This window comes from Lactuca serriola, chromosome 9 (assembly GCF_051521515.1).
Source record: "Lactuca serriola cultivar US96UC23 chromosome 9, Lser_US96UC23_V15, whole genome shotgun sequence".
NCBI lineage: Eukaryota > Viridiplantae > Streptophyta > Magnoliopsida > Asterales > Asteraceae > Lactuca > Lactuca serriola.
Window position 1 is genome coordinate 18,941,317 of NC_136416.1, and position 21,158 is coordinate 18,962,474.

The following is a 21,158-nucleotide window of genomic DNA, read 5'->3' on the forward strand; positions in this document are numbered from 1 at the left end:
CTTAAAATAACTTATAATAACAATAGTTAAAAATAACTCTATATAAATGATTATATTGTTAAGTTTAAATTTAAAAAATAATGTTTGATATTTTAAATAATTATAATGATAAAAATTAAAACATTAAGCAAATAAATTTTAAAAAATTAGTTAACAATAACAACAACTATAAATAATATTTAATTTTATTGATGTGTAACTCGCGAGTAGAAGTCATTTAAGCGATTGAGATTATGACGTTATAATAGATGTATATATTACCATATAATTCAAAATAATCAATATATTATATCAAATTAATATACAAATTATTATATCAAATTTAAAAACAATGTTAGTTTTATATTTAAAAAATATAAATTTGTAAAGACTTCAACTATATAGGTGTTTCTATGCATTACAATGTCAACTCAAATATAAATTTCAGTTCCATTTAAAAAACTAAAGAATATTTTGTAAATAGTTAAAAGTGATAAATTATAGTGATAAAAGCAAAAACTAAATTATAATCTCAATTTAACTAAAATATTTCTTAAATATGATTTAATAATCGTTAAAAGTTTCCAAATAAGTAGTTTAAAATAACTTACAATAACAATAGTTAAAAACAACTCTATATAAATGATTATATTGTTGCCTTTAAAATAAAAAACAATGTTTGATGTTTTAAATAATTATAATGATAGAAATTAAAACATTAAGCAAATAATTTTTAAAAAATTAATTAACAATAAAAACAACTATAAATAACATCAAATCATATATTATATTTAATTTTATTCATTTATAACTCGCGGGTAGAAGTCATTTAAACGATTGAGATTATGAAGTTACAATAAATGTATATATTATCATATAATTCAAATATAGTCAATATATTATATCAATTTAGTATATACAAATTATTGTATCAAATTTAACAACAAAGTTATTGTTATATATTAAAAAAAACATATATTGTAAAGACATCAACTATATAGGTGTTTCTGCGCAACGTGCGGACATTCGCCTAGTAAGTATATGAACGGAACCCCCACGGGAGTACGAGACGAAAATACCCACTCCCGTCCCCGTTACCGAAAATAAAACCGATAGACTGTTTTTTAAAAACAACTTATAGCGGTGTGTTACCTGAGATAAGTTATTTTTGATAAGTTAATAACCCTAACTTATCAAAATTCTTTATACTTTATAGCTGTCCAACATCTCTAGAATTTTTTTTTCATCATTTTGCCAAACATTAAAAATTGTTTATCAACTTATAATGTTTTGACGTTGGATTATATAATTTAGACACTTTTTTAAAAGCGTTTTGAATAGGAATGGCAACGGGGCGGGTTCGGGGCGGGGCGACATATCCCATACCCGAACCCGATATTTATATTTGTCCCGAAACCCGACCCGAAACCCGACGGGTTTCTTATCGGGGCGCCCCGTCGGGGCTAAAAATATCCCCGAACCCGACCCGAAACCCGAAACCCGATATAGACCCGAAACGAAAGTGGTGGCAGAAAAAATTAGGAAAACTACAATGAAACAATTGAGAAATTAAAACCTTACAAATGCTTAAAATACAAATAAGTTCTTAACATAAGTGAACCAAATAGAAATTACTAAAGTCTAATATCGTAACTAAATTCATCACAATAGTGAGAAATTGGGAATACGTGATGGGATTGAAGGTTAGAGTCTTCGAGTGGCTGAAATGGGTTAGAGGGATGAAATCTCATTTTATATATATCTATATATATATATATATATATATATATATATATATATATATATATATATATATATATATATATATATATATATATATATATAGGTTCAGGTTCATTTGAGACCATTCTAATTTTGTGAGACCGTGAGACCAAATCTAAAAATAATTTTAAAATGCAAAATAAATGGAAAAATCCAAAAATTCTTTTTTTAAATGTTATTTTCGGAACTTGAATTAACTAAAAAAAATATTAAAAAAATATAAAAAAAATAAAAAAAATAAAATCCTTTTTTTTTTTGAAAAATACGTGAAATATTCTAAATAGAATATTTCACTGACATATTCTAAAAAATAATTTTAAAATGCAAAATAAATGGAAAAATCTAAAAATTCTTTTTTTAAATATTATTTTCGGAACTTGAATTAACTAAAAAAATTTAAAAAAAATTAAAAAAAATAAAAAAAAATTCTATTTTTTTTGAAAAATACGTGAAATATTCTAAATAGAATATTACACTGTACATATTCTAAAAATAATTTTAAAATGCAAAATAAATGGAAAAATCAAAAAATTCTTTTTTTAAATATTATTTTCGGAACATGAATTAACTAAAAAAAAATAAACAAATGCGTCTCACGGTCTCACAAAATATAAGTGGTCTCAAATGAACCTAACCCTATATATATATATATATATATATATATATATATATATATATATATATATATATATATATATATATATATATATATAATTTTTCGGGTCGGGGCGGGTCGGGGCATGCATACCCCACTCCCTGACCCGAACCCGAACTAAAAACCCGATAATGACCCGAAACCCGATAAGAGTGACCCGACCCGCCCCAAAATCTTCGGGGTTCGGGTTTTCTCGTCGGGTTCGGGTTTTTTTGTCATCCCTAGTTTTGACACCATTATAAATTAATAAGTTAAAAAAATTAAAAAATTAAAAGCATTTTTAAATAAGTTTAGCCAAACACCCTTTAATCCTTTTATAGATACAAAAATAAGTCATTTTATAACATTTTTGGTTATTTTGCGGTGGCTATTGCAAAGCCAAATTACATTAAATAACAAAGTAATAGTCAATACTTTTTGAAAAAATATTTTGCAACCAAATTACATTAAATAACAAAACAATAAACAAGATTTAAAAAAAAAAATCGAAATCGCTATGTATAAATCTATTTCACAACAATGTGATCGTGATAAATGTTTCGGTAAAAAAAAATCACAGCGTAAAGTGATTTCAGAATCTTTTCATTACAAAATAAAATGACTATTTTAAAAGAATTTTGAAAAATAAATAGTATTATTTTGTTAAATAGATGCACTTTTTTTGTTCACTAAAATAAATTTAATAATTTTATTATCCGATATCTTGAAATCTCTTACAAAAGAAAACAAAGGGTTTCTTCCATTGATGGAACTCATCTTGACCCTCATTCGGGTGTGTGTTGTTCAAGTGTTGTCGTGCATGCATTTTGTGCATCTCTCATCTCTCATCTCTCTTCTCTTCTCTTCGCATGCACACACGCTTTCTTTCTCTCTCTACATCTATTAAATTCCTATTTTTTTTTCTCAATATAGCTTCACTCATCAATCAATCATCAAAATAAACTCCACCTGTACAACATAACCACCGCCGCTACAAGTTATCCATCACTTCCCACCGTCACCGCACCCAAATTCCGGCTAGATTCAGGAGTACACACTCTTGTTTTTTGTACAATCAGTCAGTATTGGGTTGTTGTTTATGTTAGATGTGTGTTTCTACTTTGTTTTTCGATGGGTGTGTGCATGGGTGCATTTCGATGTGTTCAATTTAGTTGATTTCGATCCGAACAATAACAGTTTGGTGGATTAGCAGCTTCGATTGTGTTTTTGGTAAGTTTCAGGATTTGATGCGTTTTATCAATTTCGTGATCGATTTGATCGTTGTAATGAACAATACTGTCGTTCGATTTGTGTTTTCTGTTAGGGTTTTGATTTGGGGTTTTTGCTTTGATATGCATGGTTTAAGATTGAAAGATCTGGAGATTTAGATTAGATAAATTTGGGGGTCAAATGTCGTCGTCGAAGGTTTGCATGAATGGATTGTGTGGGGCGAAGACGACTCCTCAATGGAAGAGAGGTTGGCCCATGAAGGCCGGCGGTTTCGCGACTCTCTGCTACACTTGCGGGTATGTATCTACTTATCTCAATTTTACCCTTTCCTTTTTGGGAATTTTACGTAATCAGCTGCATAGATCGGTATTTGTAGCAAGGGCATTTTGGGATTCTGATTTTGGGATCCCTAATTTAACTCCTGAGGATTTCCCTGTAATAAATACTTCACGATTACGATTATCTCTTGATTTTGGTAATATTTGGGTTCTTGCATTTGTGATAATATCTAAAGTTTGACCTTTACTTATCCTTTTGCAAATTTACAATTGGTACTGCATGGGATACAATTCAATCTAACAGAGATTGCAATTTAAGGATTGCGTCTGTCTATTATCTTCCCCAAAATGTATGTTTGTGTAAATTATGAGAATTGGAAGGATCATATCATATTATCATGTTACTTGTCAGGAACACCCTTTCCAACCATTGATGTGAATAAAGATTGATTTTCTCCTATAATGCAATTGAACCTGTTTGCTCTAGACCTCATGCATTCCATTGATCTTAAAATACTAAGCAAACAATGATTAAATGACATGACATCACAACACACTCACATGTAACATAAACCATTATCTCATAATATTGTGTGATACAATGTCATGTGCATCCCATTTATCATGTATTGTTGGCGGGGTTACAATCTTAGGAGATTGATGGTCATTCAAATCTAACAACCTCATGGGTGTTGAGGTGCTGATTAGTAGGGAGATTGGTTCACAGTTTTTACATCCTCCATTTTTTTTTCTGTTATGTATCTAACTTAATAAGAATTGAGAAAGCAGGAAAGGGTCGTATATAATAATGGTTTTATTTCGAATACATCATTATTTTGTAGAATTGCCTATGAAAATGTAACATACTGTGAAAGATTCCACCTGAATGAACCCGGTTGGAGGGAATGCAAATTCTGTGAGAAGGTAATCTCAAATCTGATATTCTTGAAATCTCCAAGAAGTTATAATCTTTTCTGCTCACCAAGTCTTTTTTTTTTCTTTATAAAATTATTGCAGCCTGTTCACTGTGGATGTGTTGTTTCAAAATATCTTCACGAATGTCTTGATTTGGGAGGAATATCATGTATAAAATGCATAAGAGCAAGGGGAACACAAGCCCTAAAACCAATACAGGTAACCAGTTATCTATTTCAATCATTTTTCTAATCATTTCCTGATTGATTCCTTTTTCTAATCAATCATATCTGTTAAACGCAGAGCTACCCAACCGACATTCCTAATGGCTTCATTCCATTTTCCGCCACTTGGCATTCATCTGTGATTGGTAATCGAATAAATGGTGGGGCCAGCCTTGAAAAGGGAAAACTGACACAGTTAAGCGAATCCATAGAGAAACATCATCGTCAACCCTCTCCTTCAACTCCATCCCTTACTCATCAAATCAAACAAGATGAAAACCGTCTTTCTTCTAATAAAGAACTCAACACAATCTTTCCAAGTGCATCATCTTTATTTGGTACACCAGATCATCATAATAATAGTGGAAGAACAGATTTAGGTCTGAAAGCATTATACGAAGCAATCCCTCCTCAACCATCTTTAAGTTATTCTCTTGGTAATAATAATAATGCATTGACCACCACTACCAAGCCTTCTAATGCTAATGCGAATGCGAATGTTAGTAGTAGTGATGGAAGAGAAACAGAAAAAGTTGCAGGTTTTAAACAAGGTCAAAGATCACGTGTCACGTTTCCAAAACCATCTAAAACTGGGACTGGGAGTAGTAATAGTCAACGCTCACAGTCAAACAAAGGGGCAGTTTCGGAAAACAGAGTTGCCAGACCACCTGCTGAAGGTAGAGGTCGGAATCAGTTACTCCCGAGGTACTGGCCAAAGATAACTGATCAAGAACTATTGCAAATATCTGGGGAGTATCCTTATTTTGTTATACTCATTGCTCACCTTCAACCATTTGTTCAATATCATATAGGTGAAAGAAAAACAATTTGTTCTTTTTTTTTTCTTAACTGTATCTTCTTCTAGCTTGAATTCCAATTGCACTATTACTCCATTATTTGAGAAGGTTCTGAGTGCCAGTGATGCTGGTAGAATTGGGCGGTTGGTTTTGCCTAAAGCATGTGCTGAAGTAGGTTTTTCTTTTTTCTTTTTTCTATCTTGTTCCATGGTCTAGTTTTATGACTGTGAAATATTTTATATTTGTGCAGGCGTATTTCCCTGCTATTAATCAATCGGAAGGTTTACCAATAAGAATTCAGGACATAAAGGGGAAAGAGTGGACTTTTCAGTTCCGATTTTGGCCCAATAATAACAGCCGCATGTATGTTTTAGAGGGTGTAACTCCTTGCATACAAAATATGCAACTTCAAGCTGGGGACACAGGTATCCTTTTTTTTTTTTGTTACATGTTTAATGATATATATATTTTTTATGAACTTTTCTTTCTTTCTGCAGTTATATTTAGTCGACTGGATCCAGGAGAAAAACTCGTTATAGGTTGTCGAAAAGCAACAATTTCTGCTGAAATACAGGTATAATTCTTTTCATACATACATTTAGACATTTATGCATGTATTATGTTAATGAGTGAATGTATGAAAAAACAAAAGCAGGAAGGTGAAACGGCAGCTGTGAATGGTGTTGCTGGTGGGACGTCTGGTGGGAATGGAAACGTGGCGACAGTATGTGCTTTCATCTGTTGTTACTCCTGGTGAAAGCTTTTTATTTGACCTGTTAATTCCATTTTGGGTGATTTGGCAGAAGAATATGGAGCAAGAAGGCATGGGTAATGGGGATTCAGCACAAGTACAGAGAGGAGCAGTAGTGAATGTGATTCAAGAAAAGAATAAGAAGACACGTAATATAGGATCAAAAAACAAGAGGTTGCTGATGCATAATGAAGATGCCATGGAACTGAAGGTCACATGGGAAGAAGCACACGAGCTGCTTCGCCCACCTCCTACTTCTAAACCAACCCTTTCCATGATTGAAAATTGTGAATTTGAAGAATATGATGTAAGCCAGCCCCCCTCCCCCCAAATAATAACATGAATTATTCTTTCGTTTTCATTTTATACATCTTATCTTTCTGTCTTCATTCAGGAACCACCAGTGTTTGGCAAGAAGACTGTATTCACATCGCATGCATCTGGGTAACACAACACTTCTTTTCACCTGTTATTGCTTGTATATTATCGTACTAAATCATTTAATCATCAAGATACTTCATATTATTCTTGTATGAATTAGTTACCAAGATTTTAATCATTTTTTCTAGGGTTTATGCCATAATTTAACAACCAACCAATTCATTTAGTCAGTTTAATAGGAAGGTAACTAATCACTATAGCTGTACTGAACACCACCATTTAAATCAGGGTTCATCCAAAATCACAGCCATCACTTGCTTCTGTTTGATTTAACATGTGTAGAAGACAAAAATAGATCAATATGTTCATTTACAGTTTTACACTGAAAGTCTGAAAGCTTCATTCAAATAATATATAACAATTTGTTAAATATTACGTAGTAAATATTAAAAATAACTAATAAAACGACTGAGGTGACTAAATAAGAACGTCACATGGACGCCAAATGACTAAAGCGGCTAAATAAGAACATACAAAATAGTTGGTTGCTAAATTATGGCATAAATCCTTTTTTTTTCTAGGGCAAAATAAAGAAAAAGCACTTGTACTTTTACTATTTTATTGATTTAGCTGCTAAAGTGGCTTCATCGTTATATTCTTGTTTACCATATTAAAAAAACAAAAAATCATTTTTCCTGGATATTGGGAAAAATCTTTTAAAACTTATCCTATTGTAGGTCACAAGAACAATGGGGTCAATGTGACAGTTGCTCAAAATGGAGGAAGTTGCCTCCTGATGTTCTTCTTCCTTCAAAATGGACATGCTCTGATAATGTTTGGGATCCAGATAGGTAATCAATCAATTAATATATTACAAATCAAAAAACTAATTAAGCTAATAAATTTATTTTTACCAGGTGTTCCTGTTCAGTTCCGGATGAAATAAACACACGCGATCTGGAACGAATCTTCAAATTAGGGAAAGGTATGAATCCCCAATATTTGATTTTTTTTGGATGTTGAGTTTAATTAATAGTTGATATGTAATATAATTAATTTTAGATATGAAGAAGCGGAAACATCCGGAAGGAAGGGCGGTTGAAGAACAGGAGCCATCTGGGCTAGACGCATTAGCTACAGCTGCAGTGTTGGGAGAAAGCGAATTTGGTGAGTCATCAGCAGCGGGGCCCACAACAAGACACCCGCGACACCGGCCGGGGTGCACATGTATCGTTTGTATTCAGCCTCCGAGCGGAAAGGGAAAACACAAACCCAATTGCTTCTGTAATGTCTGTCTCACAGTCAAACGTCGCTTCAAAACATTAATGCTTCGTAAGAAGAAACGCTTGTCCGATAGGGAGGCCGAAGTCGCGCAGAAAGCCTTGGCGGCCTCCCTCAACAACGGAATCGGAATCAGTGAACAGAATGGGAATAGGAATGGGATTGAAGTGGAGGTGGAGGTTGGTGAGAGTAGTAGCAAAGGAGGAGGACAGCGGTTGGATCTGAATTGTGATCCGGATAAAGAAGAAGAAATGACTCCGGTGGCTACTAGTAATAATAATAATAATGCTTCTGCGTTGACTATAGAGTGGGAACGCCTGCTTGAAGTACTTGTACCTTGTTCGCAGCCTCCTCCTAAAGCTACAACTGAAATGGAAGTGTGTCCTCCGGCTCCGGTTGAGATTAAAGTTGAAGGACAACCTTCATCTTTGGCAGCTACGGATGAAACCCCTGTCCCTCTCCCTCTGGTAGATGTGGTTGAGGTTGAGGTTGAGATGGAGGAGAAGCTTGTTGAAGAAGACAGATAGGTGATCTTAAAAGTGGAGGATGTAATTGTATTCTGTTTTCTCATATAAAGTAAAAGTAAGTTTGTGATTTTGACTTGGTGAGGTGAGGGTACTGGTTTTGACTTGTGAGTGTTCTTCAAACATGTTTTTTTTTTCTTTGTGGCGAGATGAGGCGAATATGTGATTATAATATAAATTACGGTTTGGTTTAGTCTCCTCTTCCGATTCACTCAAAATTCATTTGCATAGTCATGGGCTACAAGGGCTCAATTCTCAAAATATGCATCAACACTCAAAGCTCAAGACTCTACCCAATGCCATAAAATTCAGACATTCTTTATTTGGAAATACATTACTTGCTATACAACTATTTAAATTATTTGAAATGATACAGAATGTCAGAAAACCCGGCAAGACAAAAGCCGAAAGGGATAAAACAGAAATACATTCTGTTTTGTGGTTTAATTTTGCCTCGTTAAATGATATATATTTTTTTCTTCATTTTTATAACCGTTGTATAATGCATATTTACTCGATGGTGATTAGCCTATGCTGATTTGGCATGCATTCATTGAGTTGGACATCCACTCACCATCCTCTAACCCTGCCAACTCAAATAGGCCATTTACGCAAAATATTGTTTAAAATATGGGTTCCATTCTCCTATTTGGACATGGTGGACAAAGGATAATAGCCCTATATAGGATTTCCCCAAACTCTGGTAACTGAATTTCATCTTGATCTAATGTTTCCTCGTCTAATTTTTTTTTTTTTTTTACATTGTGGAAAATCTAAAGAAAAAATGTTATTTTTGGTAATGGGTTGATCATGAACCAACAAAGAAGAAGAGGAAAGATAACATGGAAGCATATTATTTTGAACTCAAGCTTACACTCATGGAAAAAGAAGAAGAAGAAGAAGAAATATGAAATGGAAGCAGATCATTTTGAACTCTAGCTTGCAATATTAGAAAAAGAGATGAACATGTACAAGATCATGAAGCTTTGAATGTTAGAAAAGAATTGGACCAAATGAATAGGAAGATGCTCAATTTAAAAACGTGCGGTAGTTGTGTTGGTTATTTTGTTTCTAGTTAATTACTTTCATTGACCTTTGTAATAGTTTAATGTTTTTGAAATGATGTATAATGTTCTCTTTAGTTTTGATGAACAAGCTCAAATCATATATAAATGCATACCTAACAGTGATATTAAATAACGAAAATCAAAATCCCACAAAATATATAATACGATCACATTCACATCCTACTTGTATTCCAACCATTTGTAAAAACGACAACCTATCGATAAATACTATGTTTGAGCAATTTTAAACAATAAAAATAAAGGATAAAATAAATAAAGAATGCACGGGTGGGTTTGTCCACTGATCTGGTAAAACTGATCTATCTTACAACAAAATTAAATGTTGGCCGTGTTCATTGTTGAAATTGAATTACTTAAAAACCAAAAATTAAATCTAAAAAGGTTATCGATTTTTCCAAGACAACTCCAATGGTCAAAACATATTATTAAAATTGTCCGGCCATTATTCTTTATTGCTAAAATTAATTTTAAAATTTTGACTGTCTTCTTCGAATCGATCAAACACAAGCTGTTCTGTTCTAACAGTTACAAACCTGCCGACTCCTTATGTCACAAGTCTCACACACACACACACACATCTCTGCTCAATAAACAACATGTTTATACGATCGACCGGCCAAAGGTTTGGCTTTTAACGGCCGATCGTCGGATCTTCATTACATATATGAAATCTCCTCCCCTGCAATTCTTACTAATCTCTCACTAGATCTTTCTCTCTCTCTCTCTAGAACCAGAACATCAGTTAACATTTATAACAATATAATGAGTGATCGAGCAACGTTGGCCAAGGCTAGAAGAGAGCTCGAAGAATTGTATCTTGGTGTCCCTGATGATTCTGTAAACCTAACTTTTCAAGATTTTGCACAAGTGTCACAGAATCATGTATCCACGGCAGCCGGCGGCAAAAAGAAACATACCCCACCTCCACCGCCACCCACCAAAAAAATGGATTCAATATCTGAATTATCCACCCCAAAACATGATCACTTTCCGCCACAACATCTGGCCAAACTTCCCAGTCTTGATTTCAGTAGAGCCTTAGAAGCGTCCTCCACCGCTCCGCCACATCTCCATTCGCCGGCGCTTGCGGTGCCGCCGGGGAGAAATTACAGGCACCACCACCGAGTGGAGGAGGTAGTGCAACATGGGTATAGCCATGGTGATCATCATGATAATTATGCTGCTGGATCACACGGGCATCATGCGATGAAGAGTCATGGCCATGGACATGGACAACATGGGCATGTTATGGAGAAAAGCATGGCGTATGATGACATGAGCATGATGAGTGGGATGAGCATGACATCCATGTATCAAGAAAAGAGCGCACGACGTCGTCCTGGAATCCCTCACTCCAATATTTGCACTGTCTGCAGTGTCTATATCTATATGTTTCGTAACCGTTGCCTTGTAAGCCAATTCTCTCTATCTCTTTCTTTAGCGACGGGTTTAAATTTGTCGTCACAAAAATATTTAAATCTAGAGGGTCAATTTCGACCAACATAATGTTAAAACAGTTAATATGGTTGTGTTTGGTTTCTAATAGATATATACAACTAATCCAAATAAAAGTTTAAAATAGATCAAACAACTTTAAATTGGTACGAATTGTACTTAACTGTTCATAACATGATAAATAGCTTTATCCAACAAACTTGAAAGTGAACATTCATTAAACTTTTATTCTATAAGTTCATAATAAAATAAGTGACTATGGATTATCTTACATAGAAATTGACTTGGTGATATATAACCCTTATTCGTATTTTCAAATAGAGTTTTTTATTTGATTAAACAAAGATAGATTCCTAATTAACATTGAAACTATGTGATAAAAATTGATTGAAAATACGTTTATTTTCCGAACAATTTGTAAATATATTTCATAATAACTAGAAGAAAATCAACTTATTTATGTGAAGCAGAACCATTTAAAATTAAAATTTATTGATAACGAGTCAATTGGGAGAATTATAAGGAAAAAGAGGCTAAAAGATAAGTGCAAGCTATATTATGGTGTTTACAACGTCCTAATATTACTTTATTCAAACACATAAATCAGTAAATTAATATTAATATTACTATTATGAAATCATAAATAAAATAAAATAATATTTGTTGGTCGACCTGAAGCAAGCCGTTTTTAGTTTTTACATGCCTTGAAAATTTATCCGTTTTGATTCAAACATATTCTTGTTTCTTCAACCCATTAAGCAGTTATTACCAAAATTTTAGTATCCTCAAACCAATCATAAAAGTTCATATGTTTTGACATGTTTATTTTGCAGGTTTGTGGAAGAGTATATTGTAAACAATGTTTGAATATCGGAATGGGAGAGATGACTGAAGGAAGAAAGTGTGTTGATTGTGTTGGAAGAAAATTCAGTCAACGGTAAGTATAAGTCAAAAATTGGAAAGTCAAATGGTTTAAATAAAAACAAAAACTAGATTATTGAAAAAAATACAGTGATTTAAATGAGAAAATCAAAAATATTGTTATGTTGTATTTATCGTATAAGATTATATTATATATGTGAGATTAAATTACTGGGTTTAACTATAATAATGGCTTTTTAATATAACGTAGGTATATACATAGGGCAGGGAATGTCGGGTGCTGGTCAAGCTGTTTCAATGGGTACCCAAATACTGTGAAAATACAAGAGCTTAAATGGGCCGAAAGAGGGCCTAGAAGATCTGGACAAAATATGTATAACAAGAGTGCAATGATGTCCACTCAAAAAAGCCCATTGGGGACCCCAAGAACTCCAAATCGGGCTCATTTTACAAGCGGCCCACCTTCTTTTGTTACTACTCCTGAGTATTCTCCTTATGGCACCCCTTCACGTCATCACCTTCCTTTCTAAAAAAGATATAAAATTACTCATAAATTTGGAATATTTTTTTGTTTTTTGATTTGGGTTGATCGTGTAAGATAACAACTTATTTTCATATTTTTACAGTTTATGAAAACTTATTCTTTTATCAATTGTAGCAGTGTATTTTGTAATTTGACCGTTTTATCATTATGTAAACTTCGAATAATTATGTGATAATATAACGTGAGTCTTGTGTTGTTTTCATAATACCATTAATTATTCATTCCATATCTCTTGTGAAACAAAAGAAAATATATATATAATGCCAAAAGCAGTAATGCATTGCTAATGAATTGTGAAATTTCTAAAGTAGGTTGTTGTGATTGATTAAAAACATAATTTGTTAATTGTAGCAAACTGTGAAATTAAGTGGGTTTAATTATGTAGATAAACACACACCCTTCGAGAAATTATATTTACACTAAGGTCCCTCATAAACAAAATACTTTCGAAACTGGCTATACACTTTTATAAAATCGAACAAAAACGACAAAGTAAACTTTACAGACTCAATTAAACTTCATCTAGTTCAAACAAAAGCTGCCTACATATCGGACAAGATAATTGTGAAAGAAGCCATTTATCTATACATTTAACATGAAACCAATGTTTACACTTGGGCAAATTTCTAACTTTTTCACCTTCACTGAAGTCTCCGAGGCAAATCGGACAATCGGTGGTCGGAATTTTCATCTCCGACTGATAAACCACCACCGGAATGTCACTCAACCACCCTTGTTCCCGGCCATTCGATGCTGTTCGTGCAGTGGGTTGTCCAGGATGCTCGAAAACAAAAGTTTGGCTACACCTTAAGAGGCAACGTACTACCGAATTAAGGCCGAGTGCACATATTAATGCACATAGCAAGACAGCAAGTATAATCATCATATTGTTGTCAAAGCTGTCATCACCAGCTGTGTAACCACCGTCTATTGAGCTTCCATTGGCTGCCGCCGGCGGAACCTGGATGTCGGTTTGCAGTAGCCGGCGGTACACCGTGGCCAGAACCATCGGTGATCTTGGAATGTTTCTTTTGAGAGAGAGAGAGAGAGAGAGAGAGAGAGAGAGAGAGAGAGAGAGAGAGAGAGAGAGAGAGACTGTGCGCTGTGGTGAATTTGAATAGAATGAAAGATTGTTTTTGAATCTGAGGTGATATATGTTGGACATGTGGCTATTTTTGATTGGTCAACTCCAGTAAGACTGAAAAATATCTTAGTTATATTATTTAATTTGTCTGCAATTAATTCATTCAGATTTTATTTTAGGGATATACCTTAAAATCTATATATATTAGACTATTCACGTTATTGTGTCTCATAACACGTTATAACGCCAATGAACACCGCCCCGCCCTCCTGTTATTAAATGTTAAAGACTTTCGCGTTACTTTCCGTTATCACCATCACATTTGGTAACGACGTTTTTTTGTTTTTTAGCCTAGTAACTCATGTGGGCATAGCCCACACCCACCTCTCTTATAAAAGTTAAAAGACGTTTTAATTACTTAAAATAAAGATTTATATTGATAACGGTGCTTTTTATATGGTAATGAATTCTTCTGTATTTATAAACTTATATCACAACTTTTAAACATTGATTTTAAAACTATCTTAAAGAAGAAAAAGTGACTGAAAATATATTTCTTTTAATTGTCCTACTAACTTTATAAATTAAAAAAAAAAAAGCATAATCATTTCTGTTCATATAAAAATTTATCAGATTCATGATAACAAGTTAATCTTTAAAAAAGAAAATAGAAGTACGGTAAGAAACAATTAAGAATAAGTGTACTTGACAATTTTTCTTAAAGTCCATTCATTTATATAAATTATATTTCCATTTTTGTGTTTAGTATGAATAATCACTTAGTTAAAAAACAAAAAGAAGTATTTAATATTTTTTTAAATGTTTGAATTGATTTGGTTATTTGAGTAAACGAAACGAAATCCTGGCGAACTGGATATTGTTTCTTGTATCTCTTGCTTAATGGATTTCGCCATCATTTTAAATGGCATGTCAAACTGATTTAAAACCCTACCATTCTTCTATGGATGGAGATATGGATATCATTCACTCATATCGCATACACTAATCGATAACCAAGATCAATGTAACCCACTGTGAAACCAAACCGAAGGATTTGCTAACATTTTGAGCCCATTGGAAATATATATATATATATATATATATATATATATATATATATATATATATATATATATATATATATATATATAATATAAACTCAAAAGCTATTTACTTATAAAAAACTCATGGGTCCACCACCAAAAAATTTAAAAATGTAGAATATAAATCTTTAAGCTGCAAAATATATAATAACGTGATTTAGAAGTTCATTTAATTAAACGTAAAGTAGCAACCTTTTCACATTAATTAGGTGGTAGGACTTTTGGCTCCACAACATGTCAGCATACCTGTTGTGAAAGGGCGTAAGATAAGGAAGGTACCAAAATGGCTCAACATATGAGACAAGACAACGTTGTCTTTCCCACACCCCGCCAATTCAATCGCAGACAAATATTTGTCAATCAACCACAAATATTGAAATCAAATATCAAGAGAAAATGTATCTTTTTAATAGCTGAAAATATCTGCATATATATTAAATTTTGAACTAAATGTAAGAATTAACAAGAATGTATAGTTATTTATAAGTACATCAAAAGATCCTATTTTTATTTATTTTTTTCTATTATCGTATTATACTTTTAACTTCTTTGTTAATACATACAGATTGTATTTTCTATCAATCGAATGGATGATTGAAACGATAAAAAGAATGAAAATAATATTTTGTGAAAAATACGATTTGGGCTTCAAAGATTGCTTATTTGTGGTTCAAACATTCTATCGATGTGATTTGAGATAAACAAGTGGGGTAAGCTAAGGTTGGACTCGGAGTGCATGATTATATCAAGTTGAAGGGTCGTTTTCGACAACACCCTACTTTCCAAGTCCTCTCTTGATATTTTCAGACACCATGACCCGCCTTATGATTTGATGTAGCCTTTCGAACATTTAAAGAAATTTTCTATAATACGGCCATATTCACAAACAACCTCCTAGAGTTGTCCTAAGGTCCTATTTAACCCTTATAGATATAAGAGTATCATGCATGACCCCTCGAAGTTTCTCCAAAATCCATTATGGCCCTTGTTGTATTTCCACTTTATATATGGACTAAATAAGTGATTTTTGAAATTTAATTCGTGATAGTCTAAAGTCTAGTCCCAAAAATCAAAATGGTATAACGGTTGATTATCCATCCAACTTTCAAAATTCAGTATCACATAATCACTTTTAAAATGCACGTCTAAACACTCCCTTAACTAATTATTCATTTTTTTTTGTGCCAATTAACGTTTATTTCAACAATTATCATACTCGATAAACATAAACATATATCTAAAAGGGAATGTTAGCTACACTGTTTATATATACATAAGGAAGGCATCATCCAAAAGCATCGTCATAAAACCCAAAAACAGGATACACAAAAACACATACCATTGGATGAAGTTATAGCCAGAAAATGAAGCTACAAAAATATCAACAAAAATCCCATTTAATTTGCCTTCACTTGTTTCAAAACAATTTGTGTTACCAGCGTGTCAGATTCCTCCATTTGTCCTTCAAATCAACCTGAAAACCATCAATCAATTTTCTGCAACTTAATACAAATACTAAGATACATTATTAGCTATTAACAAAAAATATAAAATGATGCATCCATTACCTCTGTTCTATCTTCAAAGATGTCACGGTATATATTTAAAATTACCTTCCAATTTCCTTTACCATACCTTCACAAACAAACATAAACTTATATTAAAATTATATTTATTTGTGACGTGAAAAATGGTAAAAGTTTAAGGTAAGAGAATGCTTAAGAATTATAACATACTTTTGAACACCAGTCCTCAGAGTGTCCTCCTCTAATGTGGTCCATCTCTTTTTTCGTCTGTGTTTTACAAGTTTTGCCATTTTGTATACACTTAAAGGTGAGACTGCTCTCTTTTTAGGGCTTGGCAAGTGAGGTCTTGTTGGTGACCCTTCAGTAAGGCTATCAATGGAGTCACTCCACTACACAAAGAAAAAACAAAGAGGCAAGAGAGATGTAATCATATTTGCCAAAAGATAAGGATTACATAAAACAAAAAATTATAGTAATATGGAAATGCACAAAAGCAAGAAGGTGTTACCTCAAGAGTATGAGCAGTGCTATTTCGTTCAAATAGGTTGGGCTTATGTTTATCCCTTTGATCCCTACAAACACTATCATTTTCATTGGCTTCTAGATTTTTACCCTTTCTATCGTGTGAGGGACTAGGAGCTTCAACATCCTCCACCCTGCTTTCATTGCCTACAACATGTTTGTTACACATATTTTCTCCTGTTGTTGTGTTGGCTTTTAAAGACTCAGCAATGCGTAATGCTTTCTGAAGAGGGTCCTTCACTACTGCATGAAGTTCAAAAGAACTGGTCTTAAGGGCTTCTCGTACTTTATTCACTTCAGGGGTAGAAAGGCAATCATACGCATTTGTCTCAATAGGATCAACAATCTTGGCTCCTCTGTGAGTTCCACCATGTCCTGGTTTTCTGAAACATCTTGGGCCACCATGCTTGTCTCTTGGTGGTACACGTGTCCGCAATGCTTCTTCATCAAGATTAGCATCAACCCGTTAATCTCAAAATGCAACAGTTCATCGTTACGATAACCAGAGATTGCATGTAGACTATGTCCTAAAGCAACATCAATGAAAGGATGAAAAGAAAAGCTCCAAACAACTGAATCCAGAACACATATACATTTACAAGAAGCAACTCAACATTGAAATGGGAACGGATGCAACAAGTTAAAAAGGTTGCATCTCAAACATGATGTTCTGTAACACCATAGATCAGATATCAATTTCAAAATTTAGAAAAATTTGTAACTTTTGGCACGGGAAAACTAACTTCAAGAGAAACATAATTGAGAGAAAATAACTTAAAAACTAATACAGTTTGAGCTAGAGAGATTTCATGTAATGAATCATTAACAGTGATTTTGAAGTTGAACGTACCATTACCCTTGCTATTGGGATCCGCATTCATATCTTGACTAACAACCGGAGCAACAGTTGGTGTATTGTCTCTAATCTGATTATTGAGTTCTGAAACTTCATTCAAACCCATGGTTTTGCTTAATGCATCATCACTCAAAATTGTCTCGCATGCCAATTCAATAAAGGAAGGACCCATTTTTTCTTTTGCCTCATTTACATACCGACGAAGGACTTCCAATACATCCAATCCTTTAAACCTTGCCAAAACATTTTTAAAAACATCTACATCCAAAACCCCAGCCTCGATATCATTCATCCAACGCAACAAGTCAGCTTCAACCAATCCCACTATCTTCGCCACATCAGAGATCTCAATTTCACGAATCCGACCACTCCAAATCCTACTCACAGCAGTAGTATACTTCTCTTTTATATCACCAGCGCCCTCTTCTATAGATTTTGTAGTACAATACATCGCGACTGTGCAATAAGCTGCCTTCATGGCTGCAGAAACTTCTACGGATCCTTCTCTGAGCTCCAATTCTTCAATTTGTTCGAGAAACTCGATTGTACGGTCGGAGATTGTACCTTTCTCTATATCCGACTCGATTTTTCGCAGGATTAGGCTCTTTTTAAGTCTCAGATTGTTGTCAGGAATTGGAAGAACGCGGATTAGATCATTTAACGTACCATTGTCGAGTGAACTTTGACGGAGAAGGAACTCAAGAATCCATCCAGATACGTCGATGTCCATCAATTACAAATTTGCAAAGTGATTGGGATTTTGAAATTAGGGTTTGAAGTTAAAGATGGCAGAAGGGAAAATGACTTTAAAAAGTTAACGAAGTTTTAAAGTACCATTGTTGTTTTTTTTTTTTTTTTTATTACATAAGATACCATTTTACCGGCTATCGTAAGTTATTCGGTTTCCAAATGTTTAAAAAATATCATTGTTGTTTTTTAGTACAAAAAATACCATTAATGTTACTATTGGTACACAGAATACCAACAAAATACACATGTGTTCAACTAAAACATTGTGGTAACCAGATACTTCAGGTAAAGATAAATGGGATGAGAAGAGCGTAATCAGCAAGTGCTTGTTTGATGAGATTGTTTAATTTTTGTTGAAATTGTTGGAAAATATCTTACTTCCACCGTATGATCCGCCGAACAAGATTACAGGTGACGCTTCGGCTGACAAATTTCTCTTCAAATCGGTGATGAGAAGAGCGTAATCAGCAAGTGCTTGTTTGGCTGTTAGATAGGCTAAAGTAGAAGCGTTCTTGTATGCCTCTTTCTGGCTTCCATATGGCATCGATTCACCATAATATCGATGCTAGATCAAATCACGCAGCTTTTGATAAAATTGTATTATTAAAGGTCTGCAAGTGAAGAAATTAATGTAGAGTAGAGTGATTAGGGCTTTTACTTCGGGGAAGATGACCATGGCACCAAAACGAGGGGCGAGTTCCCAAATGAAGTCGGTGTTAGCAGTGAACCATTCGATGTCGCCTTCGTTGCCGCAATAAAGGAAGATTGGGCCCAAACGATTAGGGCCTACGCCTACCCAGTGATCGGAGTTGATGAGATAATGTTGTTAGAACTTGGGAAGATCATTGAAGCTGAAATGATCAAGAGTTTGATCATAGTATCGTGTCTCGTAAGTGTACTTCGGCTGAACAAGAATGTTTTGGGTTTTGAGAAGCCGTGGGGATTTGCCGAGAAACGGAGGTGGCCGGCGAGATTCCGGTGTTGATGAAAGTAGGCAGATGATTAGGAGGAAGAATAAGAAAAAGGGCTTTGCCATGGCGGTGGAGGGTGGCGATGAAGAACAGTAGTGGCCGAAGTGAAGTGGAGGGTTCTTTATAAAAAGTAGCTAAATTTCCATTACATTCAAAGAAGGGAAAATGACTTAAAAAGGTAACGAAGTTTCAAAAATGTACAAAAAAGACCATTGTTTTTTTTTTTTTGTACACAAAATACCATTTTACCGGCTATTGTAGGTTACCCACAAGGTTTTATTTGAACACATGTGTACTTCATTGGTATTTTGTGTATAAAAAATATACTTTAATGGTATTTTGAGTACTAAAAATAAAACAATGGTATTTTTTGTACATTTTTTAAACTTCATTACCTTTTTAAGTTATTTTCCCATGGCAGAAAGACCTATTCCGTTTGAACTTTGAAGTATTAGACAAGATAGATAGCAAATACATACTCTTTCTTTTTTTCATTACAATCATATCATCAATTATGTTATCATAAAAATATAACAAAACAAAATGTTAATATATAATGAATTTGAACTAGTTATTAATTTATTAACAATAAATATTAAATAAATAGAATTATAACGCACTTACAAAATAATATATTATACATATATCTTTTAGAAATATTACACATATATTTGGAAAAAAATACTACATATGTTTGCATTGGAATAAGTTTCTTATAAATAATCAACTAACAGATTTCATAGATCAGATAAAAAAAAAATCAAAACCAACCCTGGACAAAACCGAAGGTACCTATAACCCGGTCGGTTCCTAGTTTCAATGTGTTACGGAATCAGAGGGCACTTGTCAATAATCAAAACAGATTGTCAAACTTTGATCACCCTTCTTAGGAAGTAATACGGATAACACACGAAACCAAAAGCACACAAAGACGTAGTATTTATGTGGTTCGGTCAAGGTGAACTACATCCACGAACATAAAGGGAGTATTCACTAAGGATACCATAGACACCAATAAATCTTATCAAACATCCCTATTTATAGATTATGGATGTGAGATCCTCAGTTTCACAGCCAAAAAAGACCGATTTATTTATGTTTATTTTGAAATCGAAGTATCCTTAAAAGAATAATATTGCGGAATTTGTTCCCAAAATATGATAATGATATTATCAAAACATTTCCGAATAAACGTACTTTATTATATACATATATTAAAACTCATCTTGTTTATGAACAATAAACTTTATTAATTTCATATTTTAAGCACATCGACTTGTACAAATGACTATTTCGTCCTTCAAATCCCAACAACCGTCTTCCCCAATCATATACTCCCACCGCCAACGGTTTTCAAATGTTTCTCCAAACTCTTTGTACTTCATTATTCTTCCTTTCCATTTGTGTGCGTTAGAACCTTACGACTTCTTCAGAAATTAGGGCTTGAATTCCATCGCTTCTGATTCATAAGGTATTTCAAATGCAATTTGTGTATCTCTCTTTCATATGCACACACTAACAGTACTTCTGAATTAAATTGACATAATTTGTTCCTTTAATTGAGGGCTCTTTCTTCCTCTCTGAATTTCACAAAAAAAAAA

General features: G+C 33.4%; 3 protein-coding genes and 1 pseudogene across 6 annotated transcripts; 2 read left to right on the forward strand and 2 right to left on the reverse strand.

Annotated features, from left to right (window-relative positions):
• Positions 1-3,163: 3,163 nt before the first annotated feature.
• On the forward strand, positions 3,164-8,969 carry LOC145077214 (B3 domain-containing transcription repressor VAL2-like). The gene is made up of 14 exons (XM_079022972.1): positions 3,164-3,625; positions 3,720-3,921; positions 4,746-4,827; positions 4,921-5,037; positions 5,122-5,795; positions 5,908-6,010; positions 6,090-6,264; positions 6,337-6,413; positions 6,495-6,563; positions 6,643-6,897; positions 6,985-7,034; positions 7,709-7,822; positions 7,889-7,956; positions 8,034-8,969. The coding sequence occupies exons 2-14, from the start codon at positions 3,806-3,808 to the stop codon at positions 8,777-8,779; spliced, it is 2,646 nt and encodes an 881-aa protein (XP_078879098.1). The 5' UTR covers positions 3,164-3,625; positions 3,720-3,805; the 3' UTR covers positions 8,780-8,969.
• Positions 8,970-10,303: 1,334 nt separating this feature from the next.
• LOC145076402 (uncharacterized) lies at positions 10,304-12,879 on the forward strand. The gene is made up of 3 exons (XM_079022285.1): positions 10,304-11,274; positions 12,153-12,256; positions 12,452-12,879. Exons 1-3 carry the CDS (start codon positions 10,627-10,629, stop codon positions 12,729-12,731), a joined length of 1,032 nt encoding a protein of 343 aa, XP_078878411.1. The 5' UTR covers positions 10,304-10,626; the 3' UTR covers positions 12,732-12,879.
• A 377-nt stretch (positions 12,880-13,256) lies between these two features.
• On the reverse strand, positions 13,257-13,754 carry LOC145075409 (RING-H2 finger protein ATL72 pseudogene; annotated as a pseudogene).
• Positions 13,755-16,145: 2,391 nt separating this feature from the next.
• Positions 16,146-18,627, reverse strand: LOC145074861 (uncharacterized). Of its 4 annotated transcripts, none has more exons than XR_013692145.1 (5): positions 17,831-18,627; positions 16,967-17,421; positions 16,669-16,847; positions 16,501-16,586; positions 16,146-16,406 (listed from the first exon to the last, which is right to left on the reverse strand). XR_013692145.1 is itself a non-coding variant. In XM_079021188.1 (5 exons), exons 1-5 carry the CDS (start codon positions 18,564-18,566, stop codon positions 16,365-16,367), a joined length of 1,473 nt encoding a protein of 490 aa, XP_078877314.1. In that variant the 5' UTR covers positions 18,567-18,627; the 3' UTR covers positions 16,146-16,364. The 4 variants fall into 4 exon arrangements, 3 of the variants coding, with proteins under 3 accessions (XP_078877314.1, XP_078877313.1, XP_078877312.1); XM_079021188.1 differs by having other exon boundaries at positions 16,501-16,567; positions 17,837-18,627; XM_079021187.1 differs by having other exon boundaries at positions 16,501-16,567; positions 16,967-17,418.
• Positions 18,628-21,158: the final 2,531 nt, after the last annotated feature.

Excerpts from the sequence above, each read along its gene's own strand:
- LOC145077214 (XM_079022972.1), top strand. The coding sequence starts at position 3,806 with ATGTCGTCGTCGAAGGTTTGCATGAATGGATTGTGTGGGGCGAAGACG. Across the intron at positions 4,828-4,920 it reads AATGCAAATTCTGTGAGAAG|CCTGTTCACTGTGGATGTGT; the intron begins GTAATCTCAAAT and ends AAATTATTGCAG. Across the intron at positions 6,011-6,089 it reads TGCCTAAAGCATGTGCTGAA|GCGTATTTCCCTGCTATTAA; the intron begins GTAGGTTTTTCT and ends ATATTTGTGCAG.
- LOC145076402 (XM_079022285.1), top strand. The coding sequence starts at position 10,627 with ATGAGTGATCGAGCAACGTTGGCCAAGGCTAGAAGAGAGCTCGAAGAA. Across the intron at positions 11,275-12,152 it reads TGTTTCGTAACCGTTGCCTT|GTTTGTGGAAGAGTATATTG; the intron begins GTAAGCCAATTC and ends TTTATTTTGCAG. Across the intron at positions 12,257-12,451 it reads GGAAGAAAATTCAGTCAACG|GTATATACATAGGGCAGGGA; the intron begins GTAAGTATAAGT and ends AATATAACGTAG.
- LOC145074861 (XM_079021186.1), bottom strand. The coding sequence starts at position 18,566 with ATGGACATCGACGTATCTGGATGGATTCTTGAGTTCCTTCTCCGTCAA. Across the intron at positions 17,422-17,830 it reads TCCCAATAGCAAGGGTAATG|AAGCATTGCGGACACGTGTA; the intron begins GTACGTTCAACT and ends ATCTTGATGAAG. Across the intron at positions 16,407-16,500 it reads TCTTTGAAGATAGAACAGAG|GTTGATTTGAAGGACAAATG; the intron begins GTAATGGATGCA and ends GATGGTTTTCAG.